General features: G+C 35.7%; 1 protein-coding gene across 1 annotated transcript in view; it reads left to right on the forward strand.

Annotated features, from left to right (window-relative positions):
* Positions 1–18,439: 18,439 nt before the first annotated feature.
* Positions 18,440–25,857, forward strand: part of LOC133525041 (uncharacterized) — a 44,852-nt gene continuing 37,434 nt past the window's right edge. Inside the window, exons 1-2 of the mRNA XM_061861254.1 lie at positions 18,440–18,523; positions 22,719–23,190. Coding sequence (XP_061717238.1) covers positions 18,521–18,523; positions 22,719–23,190 — 475 coding nt within the window. The 5' untranslated portion in view covers positions 18,440–18,520. The remainder of the gene's footprint in view (positions 18,524–22,718; positions 23,191–25,857) is intronic.

The following is a 25,857-nucleotide window of genomic DNA, read 5'->3' on the forward strand; positions in this document are numbered from 1 at the left end:
ACAACGTTAAATATTATCTTAAAACACAACAGGATTGTATTCTAATGACAAAATAAATATTTCAAACTAGAAATGTAATCATAGGGATTTCAATAATTAATAAAGAAACTAAAAAACAAAAGCTTTTGTTTTTTAGTTTAATTATTATCTTGAAATCAAAAAAGTACCCTGCGATTACTTAAGTAAGATAATTTTTACTATGGTTATATAGAAAACATAAATGTTATTTAGGTATTTTCCTTACGTGAACATGAACGCCCCTCTCTTCTTCTTAGTCGTTCACTCGTGACATAGGTCGTGGCTTTATGATGACATGGCTACTGAGGATAAATGCGCTTCCACTTGTCACTGCTTTCAACGTTAAGGTGACATTCGGATGACAACGGCAGCTGCATTACTGTCGCGACATTACTACAGCCTTGACGCGGGCGCTGTCACTGTCAAGTCAATTTCCTTGAATGAGTCAACGGAATGAGTTGATGGATTCAATGGTCTAATGGCGGCAGTAGGTAATGTGGCTACAAACATTGGCTACAACAACGGAGGCTGTGAAGGAAATTGTAGCAAATTGTGTCAAGGCAGTAGTAATGTCGCAACAGTAATGCAGCTGCAGTTACCATCCAAATGTCTTTTCAACATTTAACTAATGTTAGTTTGTGACGTATAGAAACTCCATTCTTGTCCCTGTTCAAATCTAAGTCACACCATCCCTTCCTTACTGCACTTGTTCACAAAAGACCCTCTTTGGCTGCCTCATTCAACTGTGACATTACTGGATCCCATTCACTAGAAGTATTGTAAGACTCGAAAAGAGGAAATTGTAAAGGCTATTTAGTTATTGTTGTTACTATGTATTTGTTATATCCGTGCATGTACCATCAGCTGCAAAAGGCATGTCGACTTTATCTTCACTAAACAGTTTTTTAAGAAAGACTATTTGTTTTAGTCAAGTAAGAAAAATATATGTTCATATTAATTATATTTCAAAGACCGTGGTTGTACTCGATACACGATTGAACGAAATCGGCTCGATAGAAAATAATTGCAAAGATTGGTCTTAAAATCACAATTAGACGGTTTTATGTCTTTATTGTTTTGACTTCTGGGTCTGCAATTAAAATCACAATTTCAAAACATTTATATCTAAACCGTGGTTGAGTAAAATATTACACTAATAATCCACTTTTTTTTATTTAAATATTTTCTTATTATTCCCTTGCCCAGGCCCAGTAACATGCGACAGTGCTATCTCATTTACTCCGATACAAATAGACAGTATGCGCGCTTTAGGTATTGACAGCCTCTTAAGTATAAGTATAAAATTCTGTAAGTAAATATTTCATTACGAATAAATTAAATTTTATGGATGTGATGTGACTTGAATGACATCAAAACTCAATGAAATCATGAAACAATCAATGACTAAAAGATGAACACGTAGCTCCGAACAATCGGAATGACTATCAAACAAAAACGAAATGACACGCGCATCTGTTAAAATACAGGTGTCGCGAAATGTCAACAAAAACATGGAACACACGTCGAGCTATGAACAAAGTTATTCATAGCATCGTTAAGAATACGAAAGCATTTATCGCCACACAATAAATAAGATGATGTTTCAAAATATATGGTGGTGCTGGTCGTGGGGTCTTCTCCGCGTCTTCTTAACATCGGATGTAAATTTAGAGCTCAATGCGCGATTAAGTCCCGTTCTATACTACGAGTAAGTCCGTCGGTCTGCCCTCCCATCACTAAACCAAATCAGTAGATAGATAAGATATGCGGGTTAAAAGGATTTTAAACAGAAATAGCTACTAAGAATAGATTGCATGTAACTTTTTAGTAAGTTTGTAAGACCCAAAACTACGAACTCAAATTCTCTACTTTTAAGTATTATTCTAACATTTTGCAAACGTTAGTTGTAAAGAATAGTTTAACAATGCCCATGCTATTTTATTTCTAGTCTATTATTCAATTTTTGGCCAAGTTGGCAGGGTAGTAACCCTGCTTACGAACCGGGAGGTCCCGAATTTGATGATAACGGCATTTCATTGTGTGTTTATTATAAGTGTGTATATACCTCTTTAAGGACGTATATTGTCGCCTAACATTCATATATTAGGTCGTACAAAGCTATGAGTTGTTTGGAGGTAAGGTAGATCGATTTGTGTAAAGCACTCCATAAATATTCATTTATTGTCGGGTTTCTATTTGAATCTTTGAGCTTTGTAATTTCATCAGTCACTGTTTTCAATGTTTTCATAAAGCAAAGTAGGTATCTTTTTGCATTTTTTCATCACACTTGCTCGAAAAAGACCTTATTTCATGCAGGTTTACTGAATGACAAAGGCCTATATTGTTCCCGCTGTAGTTATGGATTGTAATAAAGAAAATGACATACTTAATAAAGAAAAAGATATAACTCCCTAGGGAGTTATATCTTTTTCTTTATTATGTCAATTATTCATACAAACCATGTAGCATATATGAATTTTTCTTTTAAAATACTCAAGTTTTTAATTTAATATTTTTGTTTATGTTTAAAATTATTTAATTTGATTTATTTAACAGCCGTTAAAATATTTTTACATAATTTTCAATTGTGGCTGAATGCCGAACAGGTCTGTGCCTTCGATACCTAATCTGTCAAGAAATTACAAAATGGCGGACGAATGTTTGATATGTCACCGTATTTAAGAATTATTTCGCTAAAAATTTAGTTGTTTCTTCGCAAGTGTGATGAAAAACATTGTGTGTAACTCTGGGGGTAAGAATATTGTAAACTCGGGTCTTTAATTACCACCCTCGTATCCAAGTTTTCACTTACCCCCCACGTTGCACAATGTACTATTGACATACTTAGACATTATACATTCAAATTAACGTCTATAAAACTCTTTACCTAATATGAACAGATAACAATTTAGGCGCCGAGTATATGGTATGTGCTACCGTCTATTCAAAAAAACTATCTATTGTCTAGCTCCCAAATACAATAAAGCATGTGCATGTATAACACATTAGATCAAATTTGGGTACATTCATCATTAACTATAGTTATCCGAGACATTTTCATATAACAATACGATGTCCTAATGACTCATTGAAACACATTTCCACATTGTGCTTTGACATCTCGTGACATCACTAATATGATGTCAGGAGTAGTCAGGACCCTTTCAATACTCCAACGCATTGGAACATTAATAATGTTTTCTGAAACATGCAATGAAATATTTATGTTATATTCCTTATAATAGGCTGCGAAGTATGACGTTTCAGGTGCGGCTAGGACAAGAGGTCGTTAATGAATTTCATACAAATCTTGCTGGCCTAGGCCGGCAAAGTCCTCTTTTTTTCTTTTTTGTGTTTTATTATTATTATTTCAGGGGCTCCTAAAGGGGAACGAAAATTTGATTATTTTTGCGCTACGACGCACGGTTTAGGAGATACAGCTCTATAAAGATTTCTGCATGACTGAAAAAAAAAAACTTTATAGGGCCTAACCTAAACCGTGCGTCGTAGCGCAAAAATAATCAAATTTTGGTTCCTCTTTAGGAAACCCCAAAGTAATAAAAAAAAACACAATATGTCTATATGTCTTCGGCCGGCAACCCCTTTCGTCCGGGCCTCTGTAGTAATAGTAATGTTGTACTATTGTTTCGAATCTGACGGCTAGCATATGTAGCCGTCACATTACTAAAGGGGGCGTCCATTAATCGCGTCATACGTTTTTGGCTTGTTTTAGACCCCCCCCCCCCCTCCCCCATGGTGATCTTTGGTGATATTTTCAGGACCCCCCCCCCCCCCCCCCCCCATCCAATATGACGTGTATTTTTTCGATAACTAAAGAACAGTTTTCTAACAAATGAACCTAAGTACACGTGTTTTGACAGTTTGGTTAATTGAAGGGCGGAAAACTAATATTTTTATTTTATTGAATATAATACAGTATAGCACAGATGAAAAAAAAAATACACGTGATACGTGTCCATACCCCCCCGTCCCCTGTGGTGATCATTGGTGATTTTTTGCTGACCCCCTCCCCCCCCCCTATACAATATGACGCGATTAATGGACGCCCCCAAAGTGGACATCAATATAAAAAAACAAGTAGTGTAAACAAACCTATTTACCTTCATTTCTTCGTAATCTGGATAGCTTAGAGGATTTAACAACAACTGGACACGCCTTGTCTGTAATTTTTGCAGAGGACAACGACAAATGTACGGCTATTTGTACGGAACCATCGTCTGACGTCCATCTTTTGCATTTGACGTATGAACCAACCTAAAAGTTTGGTTATATACAAAATCTGTCATATTTGTTGATATTATTTGTCTTTTCCACTTGAAAATGACTATGGTCATAACACTGTAAAGGGGCCACAAAAAGGTCTTCTCTGTCGGGGACGTGATGCGTATGGTACCTTAATAACCTGCAGAAATCTGTATTATATATAATCCCGGAGGATTTATAGCAAACGTCATCACGCCAAATATCGACTTCTTTCCTTATCAGATGTGTTAAAAAAAAATCGTCATGTACCTTTTCTGAAATGCCCCTAAACAAGTCGAATCGGCTCCTGATTATCATATCACATGAATATCATAGTACTGTCATGGAGTCAAATGCTGCCGCTATTTCCTGTGTAATTGAGTTTTCCATTTACCATTGTAGTCAAAAATGGCCGAATTATGTACGAGTCCGCTGACAGGTTAATTTATTATGCTTCGAAAATTCGTGAAACAACTTAATTGTGAACGTTTTTGACAAAAGGATTGTGCAAAGATTAGTACTTACACAAATAGGTTACGTATCAGAATACCTAAAATTATGAAATTATTTGATGATTTAGGTATTCGGATATGTAACCTACAAATATTAAAATTAAAACTGTTGAACTAGTAACAAGTTCAATGAAGAGCAATGAAAACTGTTTTGTTTTGTGCGAAATGTCTATACTATATACTTACTTATAGACTGTACTGTACGAGTGATAAACTGTACTGACTGTACTTGACTGTTTTTTAAAATCTTAGCTTAGGATTCTTAGGTATGTTTTGGTTACATGTTAATATTTTTATTTCTTTTTATTGTGTTTTTTTTTTTCATTTTGATCGACATCTGGATGTACAATTTATATTTTGGTTCTCGTCAAGCATCCAATCTTACATTTATTGCTATTGAGATGTCTAATACAACTTTGAATCGTTTATGTAGGTACCTATGGAGGCTTTGAATACGTAGTTATACCAACTTAATCGCATTTCGATACGATGACCTAACTTTTATTCTAGGTATTATCGCGCGATATGAAATTTATAAAAAGTACTCAATTAAAACCTTCCTCATATTTGTAACTCAGCTGGAACCATGACAGTCTGATGTGCATATATTATACATAAACCTCCAGTATTAATGTTGACTGTGTTTAAAATAAATAACTTCACATAGTGCACAACGCATAAAAAATATATTATAAAAACATAGACAGCAGTTCTTTTTTGACACAATTTCTGTTTATTAGGCGGGTCCACATTGGTTTGGTTAGGTTGGCTTGGTTTAACATTGGACAAAAATCTACAATGGATTCCTCATATAAGAACGCTAGCAAACAAATTAAGTTCGGCCGCTTACGCTGTTTCGCTGATAGGAGAATCAGGCAGTTGACCAATGTTGAGAGAGCTCGCCTTGTCTATTATAGTTATTTTCATAGTGTAATGTCATATGGTATTCTGGTTTGGGGCAAAGCAGCTGACATACAGACTATATTTGCCTTACAAAAGAGAGCCATTCGTTCTATATATAACTAAAGAGCACGTTAAGAGAGCTTAATAAATAAATAAATATTTTAACTGTAGCTTCCCAATACATCTATGATAGTATTATTTATGTTGTTAAGAATCTAGACTCCTTCACTAAGAATTCAGATGTCCATAACTATAACACTAGAAATAAAAATAAGCTTTCTATCAGAAAGTTTCGTGTCCGCAAAAACAAAAGTCATTCGTTGGACAAGGCATTCATTTTTATAACAAGTTACCTGAGATTACCCTTGCCAGCTCTTAAGAATTACTTAAAAAAGTCATTGATATTGAAGGCTTATTACAGAGTCGAGGACTACTTGACAAACAAAGATGCATGGTCCAAACCAGAAACTGTAAAAACAAGTAGCATTAAAATCATTGTATTATGTGTATATGTAAATTCATTGTACCTATAGGTGACACAGCTCAGGCAAGAAATCACATCAAGTATTTTTTGTAGGTACTTATAGCAATCTGTCAGATTTATATTATGTATATTCTCATTTCTTTAGTAATTTTATTTTTCATTTCCTTTTGTAACAATTCGGTATGTTTTCTGAAAGAGCCTACGTATTTGTATGGTTTGATATGACATATACTCGTTTGCTGACTATGCTAACATTAAAAAAAAAGCTACTGTATGTAATTGCATGATTTCTATAATAATCTAAATTGTATTTTTTTTTCTTATTTAACGCATATTAATAATAAGATGTAATGTTTTGAAAAGATGTGTCCCGCCGAGTTTCTTGCCGGTCCATATTGGGATACCCTCCTCCAATTGAGGGAGGGGATTTAAATCTTCTCGGGTCAGAGGTGTAGGGTTAGAGCCGGTGTAGCTTTATTTGACGTTCATAAGCGCATTGTAATATGCCTACTTGAATAATAAACTATCTTTATCTTTATCACACAGAGCGAGCGAGCGAGCGAGTTCTTTCTCGGCCGAGGCACGTCTACACTGGCCGGTTTGTGCGTGAGGAAATTGCCTCGCACGTATGCTCGCTCTGTGTGGACCCGGCTATTTACTAAAAAAAGGCGACTTGATCGTGACATCGCTTAATTGTTTTCATGGCTAATCGTTTTGAAGGTTCTAAACAAGAAACTGATTAGCAGGCAAATACCCTATAGTAGGTATTTTTCATACTGGAAGGCGGAAGGCTACGTACGCTGATAGATGTCAATTCAATACAATTTATAAGCTAAAGATGCCAACTGTAGCAAAATTGTATTGAATTGTCATCTATCAGCGTACCCATCCAATTTGAAATATACTTATAATAATATTTAATAATACAACCGTGAGTCGATCAAATCAAACGGGAAATATATGAAATAAATAATGCTTCAGCTAATTTGACTATTCCAAACCGAGTGCACACAAACAGTACTTCCTAATTACAATGTCGGTAAACACGTTTGATGGTTTATTGATGCGTGGACACTTGCCATCCAATTATGGACTTAGGGCGCTACTAAATAAAGATGAAAAATGTTTTGTTTGGTATTGATTGCACCAATTGTGATCAGGTTCGGTGCAATTGAACAATAGTCAAAATACAATAGATTATATTATGCAAGCTAATTGATAATTGGGTAATTATTAAGTACCTACTACTACTAAAATCATTTTTAGGGTTCCGTACCCAAAGGGTAAAACGGGATTCTATTACTAAGACTCCGCTGTACGTCAATCCGTCCGTTTGGCCGTCTATCACCAGGCTGTATCTCATGAACCGTGATAGACTGTTGAAATTTTCACAGATGATGTATTTGTGTTGCCGCTATAGCAACAAATACTAAATAGGCTGTGACAGACGGATAGACAGACAGACGCACGATTGATCCTATAAGGGTTCCGTTTTTTTCCTTTTGAGGAACGGAACCCTAAAAACAGAATAAATTAAATATTACGATATTTTAGTACGATCACGATACCTCTACACGTTTTCATTAAAGTGTGTACCTGTCCTTGATAGTGACCCATAATTAAGTCGGTACCTTATTTACCTACTAATTTAAATTCATACCAACCGACGCGATAAGCTTAACAAGATAACATATAGGTATTGGAATTTGGATGTCATGCATTGAGATATTTTTACCTTATATAGAGCGAGAGAATGCATCTCATTTTTTTTTCAATTATATTCGTCATTTTGTTTGTCCAAGAAACAATTTAAGAGGGAAGTATCTTATACCACTTAATCGCCCATACAAAAAGAGAAAACGTTTTACCACTTCTAGATATTTCCCATTCTCGCATGTATTCTTAGTATGTTACTGACATCGGAAAACTAGGTTAATAAATAACTTTACCCTTTTTTAAAGGCGAAACCTATAAACCTAGAATAAATTATGCTGAAACGATCGACATCAAAATCAAAGTGATTTGTTAAGATTTAGTTAGTGGAAACCGTTTTCTCCCGAAATGGAATTTCATAGAAAAATTACCGTTATTTCGTTAGATTCGAAAAGCTATTATTTCCTCTCAAGCAGTAGCGATGAAAATGGTATCGTTTTAAGGGCCCCTAAAACGCCACACTTCGCATTCATCGCTGGTTCATCTTGGTTAGCCATAGTATGTTGCCTGTCGAAGGGACGATGGAAAGCGTGGTCGGTATGGAGGGAAAGGATGCGTGGGGGCCATAATAGGCCGCATCCCGCAATCACTGCAGGTTCGCGACGCGTGAACTCATTTGTTGGGCTGGTGGTGCACTTACACTGAATTTTTGATAATTTAATATCCTAAACCGACTTTTTTATTACAAACTGACCTGTTACCCGGTGTAACACATAGATCGCAGTTCGCAAGTAGTAACAAAATATTTGTATTGTGTTACCTACTGTTATGCAAATAGGTTTTTTTTTAGAGATGCGGCAAATTTGGGGAACGATTTTTTTTTACCTCATAGAAATCAAAAAGATTTTTCTATGACGGTTTTCTGATGTCTTACAGATAGAAGTCTGCAACAAATTTTGTCGATGACTTTTCTCTCTCACTTGTCATTGCACATTCCGAGAGTACCAAACTTCCATATTCTAGAGTAAAACAGCTAGTTCGCCGCCCCTCAAGCAGTAATCGGCCTCTCGCCTCTGCGCCCTTTGCCCACACTTCTTATGAGTGAAAAGAGCGCAATTGTAAAAAATATGCCTCTCTTCCCACTAACAACCCATACATGCCAGTCTTACTACTGGTTGGAGGCTACGAACTGGATGGTTTGGGTATAATTTTTCGATTTTTATTCGAATATAATGAATAATTTAGTGAATAATTTTACCGATTTCAATCTTATGTATCGACTATTATGTGTTTCACATGCACTAGTAGCTTCAGAAAATTCGATTGGAATTCAAAAAAAATCTTGAACAGTAATAGCGAGATAGTCTTAAGTCAAAAAAATATTTTTTCCCCGAACGCGGTATTTTTTTAATGCTACAATGTTATCAATGACGTCAATGTTGCACGTGCACGTGGCGAGCTTCATTCTCTATTCCAATAACCGTGTGGGTTACCCCGGCTACCCGAACAAATCGAGGCGAAAAACGAAAACAAAATCGGATCAAAGGAAAATAAAGCACGAAACTACGGAACCACGAGTTTTACCCTTACAAAAAATACTGTCTCGTGATTCAAGCGACTTATTTGGGTGTGTGCTGTTATTTTTCGAAGTGTTTCCTGAATTTTATGAATATTTTCACAGCACCGGTAAGTAAAAACTTTTTATAATCATAATAAATTATAATAAATCATTTGTAACGAATCAATTTATTGAAAGAGCCCTGCAAAAATATTTTTCATTCCGAAACTTGGAACATGGTCACGTTAAATTTTTGAACATTTTCATATTAACTATAATAGTACATTACGATACAAGTGCGAAAAATAGGAAATTCGAAACGAGTGGCGATAAAGTAAAACACGACCGAAGGGAGTGTTTTAAATCGACACGAGTTGCGAATTACCTATTCGCACATGTATCGTACAACGTTTTACAGTACATATGGACCTTTAAATGTTCGACACAGTAACGTAATATGCTACTTCTCGCACTAGTGCTATAAAGTAGCCCCATATGTACTGTAAATAGTATTTTAAAAGATTGCTCATGGCTATATTGTGATTTTGTCTTTTTCAATTAAGCAAACATTAAAAAATAGAAATAATAATTAAGAATAAACAATTCATCGGAAACTGTGCAAAGGTCTGATTTTTTCGTGATAGCATAGAAAAAAATTACGTTTTTACGTTAAGGAGGTTGGCTACATACGATAAAAATTTAATAAAATTTGGTGATCGTGATAATATTCTTTAGCATCAAATACGATGACAGATTTTTTTTAAATTTTTCGTCTACATAGTTGTCGAATAATTTGAGTTTACAATATGCAAAAGATATGCCTATATATATCTGAATCCTATCACCTATGCTTATGCATGTAAACTCTAGTGGTGAATTACTCGAAAACTATGTAGAAGAAAAATCTTTCAAAAAATTGTATATTAATATTTAATACTAAAGAGTATGCAGAGTATGCTCACGAACTCACCAAATTTCGTCAAATTCTAATCATTTTGAATTTTCCTATGCTTTTAACATTACAACATTGAAAACGAAAAATTATTTTACGTGCAATTTCAACGAAATTGTTGCATTGTAAAAATAATGTATGATATGACAATTGTTGAGGCAAGGGCGGCAAAAACTATTCAGCCTATACCTTGAGAATTTGTAAATCCGCCACTGGGGAGAGAGGTCTTTAATTGCAGCCAAGTAAATTTAAGCACTAAATAACTTTGTTTACATTGGCCAAAAGACCGTCTAAGGCTGGAGTACAGAGTTTCGTACAAATAAATACCTACACTAATCTCCTTAGAGAGTATTAATTTAAGCTAGCACCTCACGAAAACCAAGCTTTAGTTCCAAACTGCATTCGTTTATCATAATTTTAGTTAGAAGCAAGAACTCTAAAATTCAATGAGTGGCCTGTCGTTCATGCACTATTACTTAAATCACAAGAATAACGAAATGTTAATAGCCATATATGGTTCTAATTGGGGTTTTGTCGACTCAGATCAGGCTCCAAAGCTCCAGCCTCCATTCGTCTGTGTTTTCCACATTGGTGAATCGAGATTTCTTCCCTTATATCTCATTTAGGTATCGACAATTTTACCAGCCCCGGTGTATCCCCAGCCCCCGTCAAACGCAGGCGCACGTACAAGATTGGCACCTGTCAACCTCCGCCACGCTGCGTGACCACGATCCATATTTTACAGCCCCCTCCAAAACGTCGCAAACGCAGCTTCAGTTGCAAGCACGTACTCCCTTTTGGTACGCCACGCTTAGCCTTAACATCCAGCGAATAAGACCTTTTGGAACGGGACAGATGGCTACCTTTGTTACCATGTGTAGAGTAATCGGAGGTAATGAGGATCATTGGCCTCTATTAGCTTTGGACGGGAATTGCTTCTGGGTTTATAGATCTTGGAGGAATTGTTGTATAAAAGACATTCATTACATGCCAATTACGACCATTCAGTACAAGTTTATTGCACATCATCACAGGATTAAGTACCTTCGTAGCACTTTTGCGCGTTTGGTTATTTGAATATCAAAAGCGAGCCACAAACTAAATCTCAGTAGGTGTTCAAATCGTCTACCTTGGATATTACATATTTTGTTGAAGCTGTGGCGTCTCCTCTGTAACTGTCAAGATCGTGCCACAAGATCTAACAGATGGCGTTAGTGAGCTAATTGCATCGTTCCATACATTGCTCTAACGGAGTTCCGAATGTGAATTGTAATAAATACAACTCCTAGCAAACTCTCATTGGACTTTTTACAAAGCTACAATCCATACGGTTCCTTGACAAGAAGCTTGTTGGCCAGCACTCTCAGCAGAAGGATTCTTAACGGCTTCGTTTCTGATCATAAGAACAAATGAACCGTTCATTCGCGATGTGTAACGTTTTATTTGTACAAACATTTTCTATATTTTCATTGCTGTTCTTGACTTTCCTTCTTCACCTTTCTTTACATCTTATAATGTTCTTGATATTGACATTAGTATCGGTTTCGGTTTCGTCAGGTTTAGGCTTAAAAATCATGTTTCGGGCGAAGGTCCGGTTTCGACCAAAAAACTACCGAACATTTCTGCCACACCGATTCTGTATTTTCGGTAGTATCCAAAGGAAGTTTCGGTTTCGGTATAAAATCACGGCCGAAACTAGAGCAACACCAAACTTTAGGGTTCGGCAATAAATCCGGTTACGGTTGGACACTAGTTAATTGTTATCCTATATTGTTTGTCTAGTCGTAGCAGGTTCAAGCATCTTTCTTTTTTTATGCTCAACATTACTTTATCCTATTCTCAAGAAAGTAGCAATGCATTAGGTATTCCCAATATCATTAGGCACAGGGTAGGTATAGATCCTTCGCCATCGCGCATAACATAGTAATACCAAAAGAAAGTGAACAAAAAACGACAGAAGGCCATCAAGTGATCTACAAGGAATCGTGCTTAACTTGGCCTGTATCTATTTAGAACTTGACGAAAGTGACGGGGCGTCAGAATGTGTACCATCATGTGTATCAATTGTATCATGGCTTGGCATATGGCGGCCACCGTCAAACAAATTGATTTTTAGAATCGTGAATTTATGGCGTAACCTTAGGTTAAACTAAGATACATTTTAACGGCTGTTTTAATATACAGTGGTATCTCGTTTGAAATTGGCAAATTAATTTAAAAACAATTGTAGGTATAAGTACATAAATGTAAGACAGCCTTGAGGTGTTCAAAAATTATAAATAAAACTATACGTCTACAATAAATAAAAATAGAACCAGTTTGATTAAATGTGTCAATGTGTGTGTGTGTGTGATTAAGTGTGTGATATACCTCTTTGTGTTTTTGACACACCGAATTGACAACATTAAAAATTTTTAACCCTATAATTTTATTGGTTCTCTACGTTTTAATTGAAACGAGGAATATGCTAATAGTTTAATTTATTATTTTTTTTTAAATGAGTACTTATTGTAAAATGGCATAACTCCAGTTCTACGATAGAAGCTAGGTCTTACCTCGATAGAAAAAAAAACATGACTTAACCAATCTGACGTTGTTTGTCATTGTCAATGTTTTAAACTTGTCCGTTGTTGTTTTAAAACAATTTTGATAAAATATCAGATTTCTACGACGATTCGGATATTGATACTGATACATGAATACGATACCAGGCTTTCATATTGATACGACGGATTGACGGATAAACACTAACGAATGTAATGTAATTAAATGTTTGTACCGATATCTTCGACGAATCATGTTTGCTATTTTTGCAGTAGGTAAGGGACAACAGTATTTGGTATACTTTGGAGGAGTATATACCTCATCGATCCATACGGCTTTGTCCATTTTAAAAACGATTAGTAGATAGGAACTTAATTATGTAAATAAATTTATCTTAGTTTTGAAATTCAATCAATACGTCGTATTTAATTGACAATGCCAAATCCAATATTATGACAGCTAATTTTTTTTCGTGATGAATGGCAATGGCATTTCATCTATTGTGCCGTAGAATTGGTAAAATCACAACATTTTTAAAATTCTTTTGTATTTTTTGTAATAAGCCATATTTAATTTATATTAATATATTGCAGTGTTCAGGAAGCAAAATACTTCCAAATCCGTCCATGTTCTCCGGGTCGTTCTTTATGCTAACTCCGGGTCGTTCTTTATGCAAAGTTTGTCCATCGCGGTTCAACGTGGCAACGCGGCGGCGAATTTCGGTAACAGTTTTTGTGTTCGTTAGTTTTTAATTTAGGTTAAGATTTTTGTAAGTAGATTTTAAGATTTTCATTTTGTATCTTTGTTTATATATGACTGTACAAATAAAATTGCCTACTTACGCTTCCAAATGATATGTAAAATTTCAGGTTTTATAAAAATGAAATGTTGTTAATTGTCTTGTGCTGACAAAATTTTACCAATACCTGCTCATTCTATTTTTTTGTACGAACTACAAACTGTAACTATTAGAACAATGTAAAATGGCGCTCCTGAATTTCTTAAAAACAAAATATGTAATCTAAAAGTGTTAAACATGACTATGAGAATTATCGATTACCTACATAAAACTAAATCTCAAGCAATACCCATCCAAAAATCCATGATGAATTTGTTCCCCAGCATGCGTGGCTAAACCCTTTACCGGTTTTTTAGAGGTTTTCGGTAATTTCGGTTCTCGGGCCTGGGGGCTGTAATGCCGCCTTTCTGCCCACGCCGGCAAATTGATCAATCTGTGCTAGCCCTTGTACAGTTGTGAGAACAAGTGCTATTGAATACTTTCACTTTTCCCCTTTTTTCCTCTTTAGATTTTATTGTTAATTTCTGAGTAACCGCCGTTACCGTTACTCTCAAAGAAATGATAAAAATTATGGGCGATTTGTCGCTTTCTGCCACACCAAGAAAAGTAACGAAAACAGATTTTCCCCGTAATTAAACCTAGTAAAATCGATTTCACCTCGTCGTTATACCCTAAGTAGTAGATTACATTGAAACCGTTTTCGAGAACCGATTTCTAAAATATTTCAAGTTTCACGCCCATAAACCCATAATCTTCTCGATTTCTTTAAACTATCGATAGTTTAGTTTTCTGCGACAGCTTCAGTTTTGTCAAGTTACCAACTGTTTGTATTCAAAACTTGTGTATTGAAAACCGACTGTTTCAGAATTAATTAACGCGGAACTGATAAATTAACCTACTTTATTTGCGATACTACACTTCCGGGCCGTGAAGGCGCGAGAGATAACTTACTACGCTTTAAGCCGGTCACAAAGAGCCAATATCATTTTAAATGTCCTTGATATCTTTAGTCTATTAATATTTGTCCTTGACTTTGACCAACGAGTGGTCAGGCTGGATAAAACGACTCTTATTTCCGCATTGGTATTTCATAACTGTAACTTCTGTAAGCGATGTGCTCAACACCAACCTCATTGAATTGGTACGCAAACTGGCCGAAAAGCGGGCGTTTTATATTTAAAAAAGTGGTGAAAAAATTTGCTCTGTCATAATTGATACGGAACGAACTGTTACGATTTTAGTTAAATATTTTAGTTTTCTGTGTAAATTATAATTTTATGTATGTGTTTTACTGTGCTATAATATGTGCGAATAAATTGTAAATAAGCTTTTTCGTGAATATATTTCACTGCGGGCGGACCGATCTGATACAATAACGTTATCTATTGAAAAACTTGTGAACATATGAAAATATATCTGGCACCTATAACATTCAAATAAGAAGTTACAAATGTAATTGAGTAGTTAGCCACAACCGTCAACCGTCAAGCCAAGTGTCCTATCGGGCCCGGGACAAATCAATGAATGGACTCAAAATTGTGCTTTGTTGTAAGTTATATAAAATACCATGGACAGAAGCCGATGTAAAGGTATCGTACATGGGGAATGGAGTTCACCCAGTGATGAACACGATCCCCGACCATAAGGGAATGAATAAAGAGAGAAAGAGTTAAGCCACAACATAAAACTCAAGTTAAAAGATATATGGCAAATGGACAACCGAAGTTTGGCTACTCCTGGTTTTGTGTCGCATTAAATAGCGACTTTACTTAGCAGTGAGAAAGCTACAGAAAAAGGAAAACCAATTGAATTATGTACTTAAATTGTATATTTAACACTACAGTCTACAGTTAAATTGTACAACTAAGAACTTAAAATATTAATATCAAAAACGTCAATAAAAGGATTTTCGTATCCACTTTCAGTCTCGCCTGTACATTCTAAGATGCGAGATAATTACATGGCCATTTGGCGTGACCGCGCCTAATAGAGGATCCCGAAGGAATCGACACGAAAGCGTGATGCTTAGAATTCAGAATAGAAATTAACCCTCAGCTTGTTTAACCGCAGATTAGCTTCAAAATGGCCACTCCACGGAACTTTTACTTATTTTACTTCAAAATCACCTTCGTGATTTAGAACTTTACTCTTACTTATGCGGAATTCTTTCCAATCTTCAAAAACAATCTTATATTAAGTTTTTTGTACCAAGGCTTATGCACCTACAAAAGTGCCCCTTCCAGATTCAAAGAGATCCTTTTCACGGAAACAGTTACAACAAACAGTTCCATCCCAATAAATAACCCAAACCGCATCCAGTGCATTTACCAATCGAACTCAATACTTTTGGAACCGAACTATAATTAGAACATAAAGAAAAACCCGGCCGAAATCGGAAACGTATGCCAAACATGCATAACGCCCTGCCACGCGTGTCAGTAAACCAACCAGTTAAATAGTGATCCTTGATGTTTGCTGATTCGCTTATCAGAGGAGCTAGGCAGAGAGAATTGCTTATACTGTATTTATCTTAAATAAATAAATAAAATCTTTATTGCTTTAAACCTTACGTTACATTTCATATTATAAAATTTATGAGTAAGAAACCGGTGTATTAGGTTTGTAACACATTTAGGTAGTGGGATTGACCCTCTGCCATCCAACCTAGGTCAAAGCCTGTGACTCGGGAGTCAGTGATTCCTCCTAGGTGTGAACTCTTGATTTGGTAAAAATGGTATCAGCAATAGAAATCCTTAAACTGGAAAATAAAGTAAATGACAAAAGATTGTAACAAAATTCTTATGCTAGTATACCTTAGGTATAACCCCAAAATGAGTATAAGTAATTCTATTTATTTTCTTGCTGACGATTACTTTGCAACACTGTATTTTACCGTGGAACTCGGGATAGTCGGGATAATATTATACAAGGGATGAACTTTCCATACAAAATGTTTTGTAAATTATGTTTCCCTGGTAGCCAGGTGGCAAGCGGTTTTTGTGAAGGCAAATGTGGTTTCAATCAATCATAAACCATACTCCAGATTGCCGGTTTAACCGCTAAACATAATGTTTTCGGTTGCGTAAGTTACGCGTGCACTAATTTGTGGGTAGGTATGGAAAAATAAAACGCGTCAAGTGCGTTTTTTCTCGATCGATCACTATTTTATAACGTTTTGTTTTTAATGTTTAAGGAACGAACATGATGGTCCAATCAACACAAGATTAACTACTTGCTGCTGTTTTATTATCTATCAAACTACCCACTTGACTTACAATTTGTACATATTTAGTTAACCGAACTCGCAGATGGCCAAGATAGTCAAGATACAGAGGCTCAGCCTATAATAGTTTGGTCTCTGACGGATGGATGTCCGATTTTTCTCTATATAACCCAAAGAGTAGTATAATATATATAACCTCCGTATTTTTGAATATACAAATTTTTTTTAATCTTTCGTTCCCCAGGCCCGTGCCTAATCATACCGGGTAGAAGCAGAATTAAAAAAGTAGTCGGATATAAATACAAGGAAAATAATAATTTTCTACACAACCACAACAGTAACAATTTCACGGCACTCCTGATGGTTGAAAATAATATGTCTACAATTTCGAGTTCAACCTACCTATTGCTACCTAAATAGAAATAGTATATTTTTGAAATACTTAAAAGAAAAGTATTAAAAAAAAATACCTCTTCCTCATTGGGGAAGAATAATAATACCCACAATTCAAAAGAAATATACCTTTTTCCATACTTCTTTAATTCAAGTCTAATTCTCAAATCGGTAAAAATTATTCAACCTCCAAAATGGTAAGTATATACCTGCCTACATATTGAATATATGTATGTTTAATTTAAATTCCCACCGCCACAATTAAGTCATGTTTTCTTAATTTATTCGAGCAAATGTGTAGCAACATCTGTTGATCTGTTCGGAGCGGATATAGTTTTTGCGCGCGCGCCGATTTCCGTTATACCTAAATAGGTCAATATGTCACCGCTGCATCTACCAGAACATTGAAAACAAAATCTTGTTTGAAACCATTTTTTTTAGGTTTACGCGACAAATCTCCGCTTGGTAAAAAAAACTTAAAACTTAATTGCTTACATTTTAGAAAAGTACCTATACTTTCACTAATATGTAGAAATAGTGATAAAAACAACCTCATCATTATAAGATAAATTTTAATAAATATAAATATGACAGGAATAGTTTAAACATGAATACATACATATAAATAACGTATTGTAAGTTTAATTCCAAATATTTTACAATTCCTTATTAAACACGACACAAAAGTCACTAAACAAAAAATATTTAAAAGAATTTGGTACAAAAAGAACACAACTTACGCAAATACAACAATAAAACAGGTAGGTACTAAAATAAAACAAATTAATTAGGTCAATCGATTCAAATTTCGCGGACGAAACAAAACAAACAACCAATTCATCGTACCAAATGTATGTTCGTACGTAGACTACGTAGTACCTAATTAATCTTTGCACATGTTTCTCAACAAAGAAAACTCATCAACTTCTATTTACTCTACAAACAAAAAGTATTCAAAGCGCGCCAAAGAATTTTCCAAGCCCAAAGTCTCGCGCGCCGGAAAGTGTCCTTTATTTCCCGCCATCCGGTCCCTCAACCAACCGAAAATTGCCGCCTAAAATACACCGGCCAATGAAACCGGTAGCCGCCTTTTTCGACCAATCAGGAACGAGCCCGCGCTTGCGCTGCGCGTCATTGTCATATCTTGAAAATTAGTACAGCGGCGAACTCCGACGGCAAATTGACGATTTTCCGCGTTCGACTTTTCAAAATATTCGAATGGTGAGTTTGCAACAACATTTTATCTATTTTTGACTATATATTAACTTTAGAATACGTCACATAATTTTTATTGTTTACTAAGACGGCAATATCACACGATTTAATATCTAAAGATTCGATAACGATGTAGTTTACGATCGAAAAAGTTACATACGTTTCGAAAAAAATAATGAAAATAATGGTACGATTGTTTTAAATATAAAGTTAAGAATAACACGTAAAATAATAAAAATCCTTGCGATAAATCTACTAACTCAAATCTAGTTAGCCTTGTTTCGGCAAGATGGCGGCGATCCTACAAGCTATTAATATATCTTCTATCTACTGCGCACAATCCGTTTTGACCGTATAATAGAGCAAGACGACTGTATTTTACTCAGAAACACATCCACCGCAAGCGCCTGACTGCTTGCACACGTAACTAGACACGTCTTCTTTATTTCGTAAACAAGTCTGATATAGTGTTGCCATTATAACAAATTATCTGAGATGTGGGGTTTTTTCCTAATGTTGCTTGCTTTGAATTTATTTTCCAGAACAAATTTAGAGTGCATACTTATATTACAGAAGATAAAAAAGAATCGAATTGCTCATCAAACATTTATTTTAACAAATTATCGTTAAAATATATATATAATATGGTAAGATTCGTAAACCATTTCTGGCTATTCATTTACGTAAATATAAAAAAATGAGAAAAGTTGATCAGTGAATCAGTTATTTATTTATTTATAAAACAGTTAACAATTAATAAGAATTACAGTAAAATGTAAATAAAGGTACAATACAAACTTAAACTAATTAAAAACTAAAAATCTATATCAAAAGATCATGAGGTCTGATCTGGGGCATAGTGCCAAAGATACTGGCAGCATTTCCTCGCTGAATCGCAACGCTTATTCGTTGAGCGAGGAAGCTGTCGGCTCTTTTGTCCCCTGTAAATCAGTTAAATATATTTTGAGTTTCGCGCATTCGTATAATGAAATATACTAAGATCAATACGGGTAAGTGTAGCTACGGGATAAGTGTAACTGGCCTTCATGTTGCGTAGACTATTTGAAATTTTGATACTGGTATGATCAGTTGTCATGAGCAAATAAATGATCTATTCAAATTAAGTCCTACATGTGACGTTGTGATGCAAATTGTGAAACTACGAGTATCGTCATTTTGAAATCAGTGAAATTTTTAATACAAGTTGCAATTCACACGATGCACTTCGATCTATAAAAATCTAAGAAAATTCGTCAACTCCGTTAATTCTGAATAGGTAAGTATCAAATATGCTTTTTAGTTTTCAAGTTATTCTTATTATTTAAAAATGTATCCTAAATAGTGAGTGATTGGAAAAGTGTGTCTATTTCACTTGAGGCAAGTGTGACTGTATGATACACTTGCCCCGTATCAGGGATCGTAATCAATTATTTGTTATATGTATTATTAATGATATAATGTAAAACAATAAAATCTTGATAAAATCGTTAGTTTTTCTTCAATAATAAAAGCTTTAATAAAAGAGAGCTCTTTTACCCCATATTGAACCCCATATTGTATACCCTCGGGAAAACAGAGGTTACATACAATATGGGATTCTTCAAAAAAGGAGTGTACAGGTTTTTAAAGGGTCGGCAACGTGCATGTAACACCTCTGGAGTAGCAGGCGTTCATAGGATTCGGTGACTGCTTACCATCAGGCGGGCCGTATACTTGTTTGCCACCGATGTGGTATTCAAAAAATAGAACTTTCTTAAAAATGCATTTAAAAAAGCTTTTATTTCGGACCAGATATCCATATTACAAACAACAAATAATTAAAATATTTACACATAAATTAATTAAATGAAAAAAAAAATATATTAAAAAAAGGTTTTCCACCTCAGCTAGGAACACATATGCCACAGTTATCCCGGATTTTATTTTATCATAAATGATAATAATTAACTATGTACATAATATAGATACAAATTAATGAATTATCATCGTTTAGTATCATGGTTATTACGTTTTAAAATTAAAAACTTAACTAACTAACAATGCAGTTACACTTACCTCATTTTGCTGGAGAAGTGTGACTCTAACGCTACTTTCATTTAAGACATTAAATACCATCTAGTAATCATCAAAATAACATAAAACACATTGTTTCCAGCTAAAGTTGAACCGTACCGTATTGTACGAGTAGAGTACCTTAGGGCAGTGTTCGAAATCCAACTTTATGATCTTGATTTATCTGTTTAAAGTTAACTTTTACAAAAGTATGTTACACTTACCCATATTGACCTTATGTAAATTCCTCCCACTGAGAGGGCTTGTACAGTCAAGTGCAAAAATATGTATCGAAAGAATCGTCTCATAAATATGGTACTACGCTCTTATTACACTGGAATAAGATGCTATGGGACATATTTTTGAGCAAGATGTGTACACCCATATGTTTACACTTGACTGTACTATAGTCCTCACGTTGCTCGCCCAATGCGGGTTGGGCCTCCACATACACCTTTGAAATTCTTCGCGGATGTGCAGGTTTTTTCAAGATGTTTTTCTCACCGAAAAACTAGTAGTAAGTGGTAAATATCGTTTGATATTGTAAATTATTAAAATGTAATTTGGGTGTTTTATTAATTAGTTCATAATTCAAGAAACATTAAACTAAATGCCTACATTATTAACTTATAGAAAAGGGGACTTAATCGCGTATTAAGTTTAAATTTACCTCCGACTTTTCGAGGACGGCGTTGGTCTCGGAGAAGACTAGCTTAAATGGTGGTGGTAACAACACCATCCTCGAAACGTCGGAGGTAAATTTAAACATAATATGCGATTAAGTCCCGTTTTTATAAGTAAATAATGTGTAAAAATCGTGATAGTTTAAATCAGTGCCTACCTTGTTGAATAATTAAAACTATTTGTAACTTTATTTATCCTAAAGACAATTTTGTTCGATTTATAAAGGTATTTTAGCTATTAGTGTTAAAATTAACAATACCAACAATATACCAAAAAACTAAAGCAGTGGACGATTCGTCGAGTTAAAATAAATAACCGGCCAAGAGCATGTCGGGCCACGCTCAGTGTAGGGTTCCGTAGTTACTCTTACGTCACAATAAGCTAAACTGGAGCTTAAAGTATAGTAAATTGTTAACCAAGGGATGAAACGGTACCTTTCACCCGAGTTAAACAAATAGGCAAATTTGCATAATCAGTACCTAATTAAAGTAAGTCTTTTTACTATGAAAGGAAAACTTTTTGCGATAACTCAAAAACAGCTAAACTGATCATGTCCGCTATAGTTTTCATTTAATGTCTTTCTTAAGCTCTACTTCCACGATTTTTTTCATATTTTTTGGACCTATGGTTCAAAAGTTAGAGGGGGGGGGACACAATTTTTTTTTCTTTCTGAGCGATTATCTCCGAATATATTCACTTTATCAAAAAATGTTTCTTGAAAACCCCTATTTGTTTTGAAAGACCTTTCCAACGATACCCCACACTCTAGGGTTGAAGCGAAAAAAAAAATTCACCCCCACTTTACGTGTAGGGGAGGTACCCTAAAAAAAATTAAATTTTTAGATTTTATTGTACGACTTTGTCGGCTTTATTGATTTATATATCCATGCCAAATTTCAGCTTTCTAGCACTAACGACCACGGAGCAAAGCCTCGGACAGACAGACAGACAGACAGACAGACAGACAGACAGACAGACAGACAGACAGACGGACATGGCGAAACTATAAGGGTTCCGTTTTATGCCATTTGGCTACGGAACCCTAAAAACGAATATCATGGCTCAAACCTACGCGATAAGGCAACACTCGATGGCCTCTCCGTTATCACAAAGCACGAGCGCATGCGACTTTTGAGGTCGGTGGCGCCACACGGTGTCGGGAAGTGGAACTATTTCGACCGACGCTGCTAGCGCCACGCCACGCACGCGCAACGCTGGCGACGCCTAGCATTGCTCATTTTTCGTCATCGTCAGTCTCCGGACGTACCTCGGTCGTGCGGGCGCACGTTGCTGTTTTGTGACGTTGCGTGTTTTTACGAATTGTTTACGCTCACTTGCACAAACCTGAATTAGAAACTCAACTCGTGTTCTTATTAGTGCGTGATGGACCAAACATTTAGCTGCGTGCCTAGATTATTACGTCGTGTTGCGTTCAAAAACTGATTTTTGACCTTGTTTACGCTAGGTGAGGAGAGCGTCGCGGATGCTATCAGAGAAGTGTGTTCGCGCTGTGTTTGGTGGTGGACTCAGTCGGCTAGAAGAGATGTCAGCGTTAAGTGTGAGAGCGCCCGGCCTGCAGACGACCTCCGTGCTGGACACGAGGTCGTTACGGGTGCGAGGTGTCACCACGCTCGAGGGAGTGAGGAGAAACCTATTCGGTTGCACCGATAGAGAAGAAAATAGAAAGTTTGTCGAACGGGAGTTGGCGAGACAGTTGGAGCTGGACAGCCAGAGATGGGGTTTCGATTTCGCAAACGAGCAACCTCTGCCGGGCCCTCAGAGGTTCGCGTGGTCGCTAGTGCCAGCGTCGGCGGTCCCGGCGGCCCTCAGAAGAGCACCCATGGCCATGGCGCCGCCTAAGCCCAGCGCACCATCGCAAGAATCGCCTACGAAACTATCGAGCCCCGAGAGCGGCAAGACGCAGAAGAGAATAACAGGTCAGTTTATCTTAAAATTGCATCTTGTTTTTTTTTTATCTCTTATCACTATGCAGTTTATTGCGGGCTTGGGAGAAAAACTTATTTAAAGGTGCATTAAAGTTGGTTTACCGCGATAATGAATCAGAGCTACGATATCCAAGGTTGCTAATATTATTAATATTTATTTAATGTGAAGTCGAATGCTGTTGCCGCCACGATGCGCCTGCGTTGGCGTCGTTAGTCTTGCTAGTTAATGATGACTAGGTACTTGAGAAGGACACTTATTAGTCTGTTCATTGTTCAGTACCTCGTTAGTATAACTGCACTGTTGAAATAGGACTGTTAAAGTATGTTCTTATTTTCGCGACGATTTTTACTTGATGCAGAATTCTGATTAGACATAAAAGTCTTCCGGCTTAAGTGGTTCGTAAAATGTGTTATTAATTGAAGTTAGACGTTTAAGAGGGGAACTTTTTTAGCTAATCTGTGATTTGGTTCATTCAACCCTTGAAACTTGATCTCAGTCGCCCCTTTAATGAGTCAAATGACTTTTTTTTGACCATCAAGGTGTCAATGAATTCATTTAGGGAGCAAGGAAGTCCATTATTCTTTCATTACTTACCTTGCAATTAATAATTAAGATTAAGCGCAAATCTTTTCTTAGTTAATTTCTAATGGAGTTTTTTCGTAACTTCTTAACTAAAGGGGACATTTTGAGGTAAAAAATGTATTTAACTGCTTATTATATAAAATATCTGTTCTAAAATTTCAAAGACGTTACACATTTGTTCATTGTTAAACAAAACAAATTGATTACAATGTGACCATATGCCTGGGTTTGTAATATATTTGACCTAGTTATATTGTTTTGACATCCAGATAGGTACGTTCGCCTCCCACATTTGTCCCATTTTAGACTGCACATGTGTGCGTGAAAAGTTGAAAACAACGCGGTGCGCAAACGCATATGTCGCGGACTACGTGTTTACTATTACACTAACTACCGGGAATACTATGTGCTAATTGACACTAATTGAAATAAATACTAATTATTAAGAATATTACGAGAAATTGCTAAAAACTTAACCGAAAAAAAATATCTTTAGTTTTAACTTTTAAAGGAGGCTTATAAAATTAATACTTTTTTTCTAATTATTACTCAAGTGGCTCTGTGAGCTGTAGATCTCGCGATAAAATTCATAAGCTAAAAAAATTTAAAAACAAAAAATATTACTTCGTCGAGTCATAATCACAGCGTAACGCAAAGCTCTTAAGTGCCATAGACTCTAATGGCACTTGAATTATTTATGCCAATTTCCACCATATTGAACTTTTTCCAAAAAACGAAACGCCAAAAAATTATATCTAACTACTGAACCTCCTCACAAAATTTCACGAGAATCGGTTCAGAATTGCGACCTGTAGGAGAACATACGAAAGCAGTTTGCCCGAGTAAAACTAAGAACTTCGCTAACGCTTTGGTCAATTAAACTTAATAACTTCTTACACAAAACAAATAAAATTGTAAGTTGTAACTAATTTTAGAAAACTATTATTCATATAAATAAAATACTTTTTTCATTTGGTTGAAAAACTTACAGTAAACACTAAACCCAAACCAAGCCGTGCCTAGTTAACACCGTCATTCTTATAAAAATAAATAGGTAGGCCTATTATTTTTATCTTACTCCAACCTAAAACACTTTATCGTATATAGCTATATACAAGTAGTAAGCTAATCTATACGTACACTTATACAACTGTAATTTACTATAACCATTCACGCACGTTTATTTGTTTAGTAAATTATCTATAAGGTACTCGCTCACCCAATTCACGCGATTTGGCTGCGAAGATAGCCATTAAAACAAAGGAACTCGTATGACGGATACGCCTTTTTAAATCGCACTTGTATTTACGATAGGTCAATCTAGTTTCCAAACGTCGTAAAGGCTTGTAAACTCTTGACGCTTACGGCCTTTTAAAATGGATCGGGTCGCGTCGACGCCGACGCCGCGTCAGCGCGCATGCGTGCTAGTGATGCGCTCTTCGCAACATGGCCACGGTTTTTTTGCGTCATGGTGAGGCTTAGGACGTTGAACGTACTTACGTAGGTAATTATAACATTGGTAATTGTAGAAAAGAAAGTTAGGTTATACTCATACTTATGTAGCACAAAAAATACTTATATATTGATTTACCTATGATTCCTATGAATGAATCTGTTTTTGTTGATTAATTTTCGCGTACCATTCATTCATCCTTGTTATACTCGTTTAACATAAGGTCTTTCGCAACTTGTACTTGCAAGGCAAGTGAATCAATTTTGGAACGCCTTAACCTATCTGGAGTTAAAGGAGTTAATACCTGGGTGAATCAACTTTTTTTGTTTTGTTATCCTGTCCCGTTGTCCAAGGGACAACAGTGGCACAGTTTGTTTGAAGAGACGTTGTATGCCGTTCTATTAACATGCTTAGTAGGGGGCCCATTATGGACATTGGTTATAACGACCACAAAAACGCAAATTTAATTAATTTAAGTACCATAAAATCAGTATTTCAATGAACTTTTGTCCCCTGGACAACTAATCGTAACCATGGCAACGAGTGACGCTAAAAAGTTGATTCTCCCACCTATCATTGTGATTGAAGCGAAATATTTATAAGTAGGAATAGTGACAATGAC

Source organism: Cydia pomonella, chromosome 14 (genome assembly GCF_033807575.1).
Source record: "Cydia pomonella isolate Wapato2018A chromosome 14, ilCydPomo1, whole genome shotgun sequence".
Classification (NCBI taxonomy): Eukaryota; Metazoa; Arthropoda; class Insecta; order Lepidoptera; family Tortricidae; genus Cydia; species Cydia pomonella.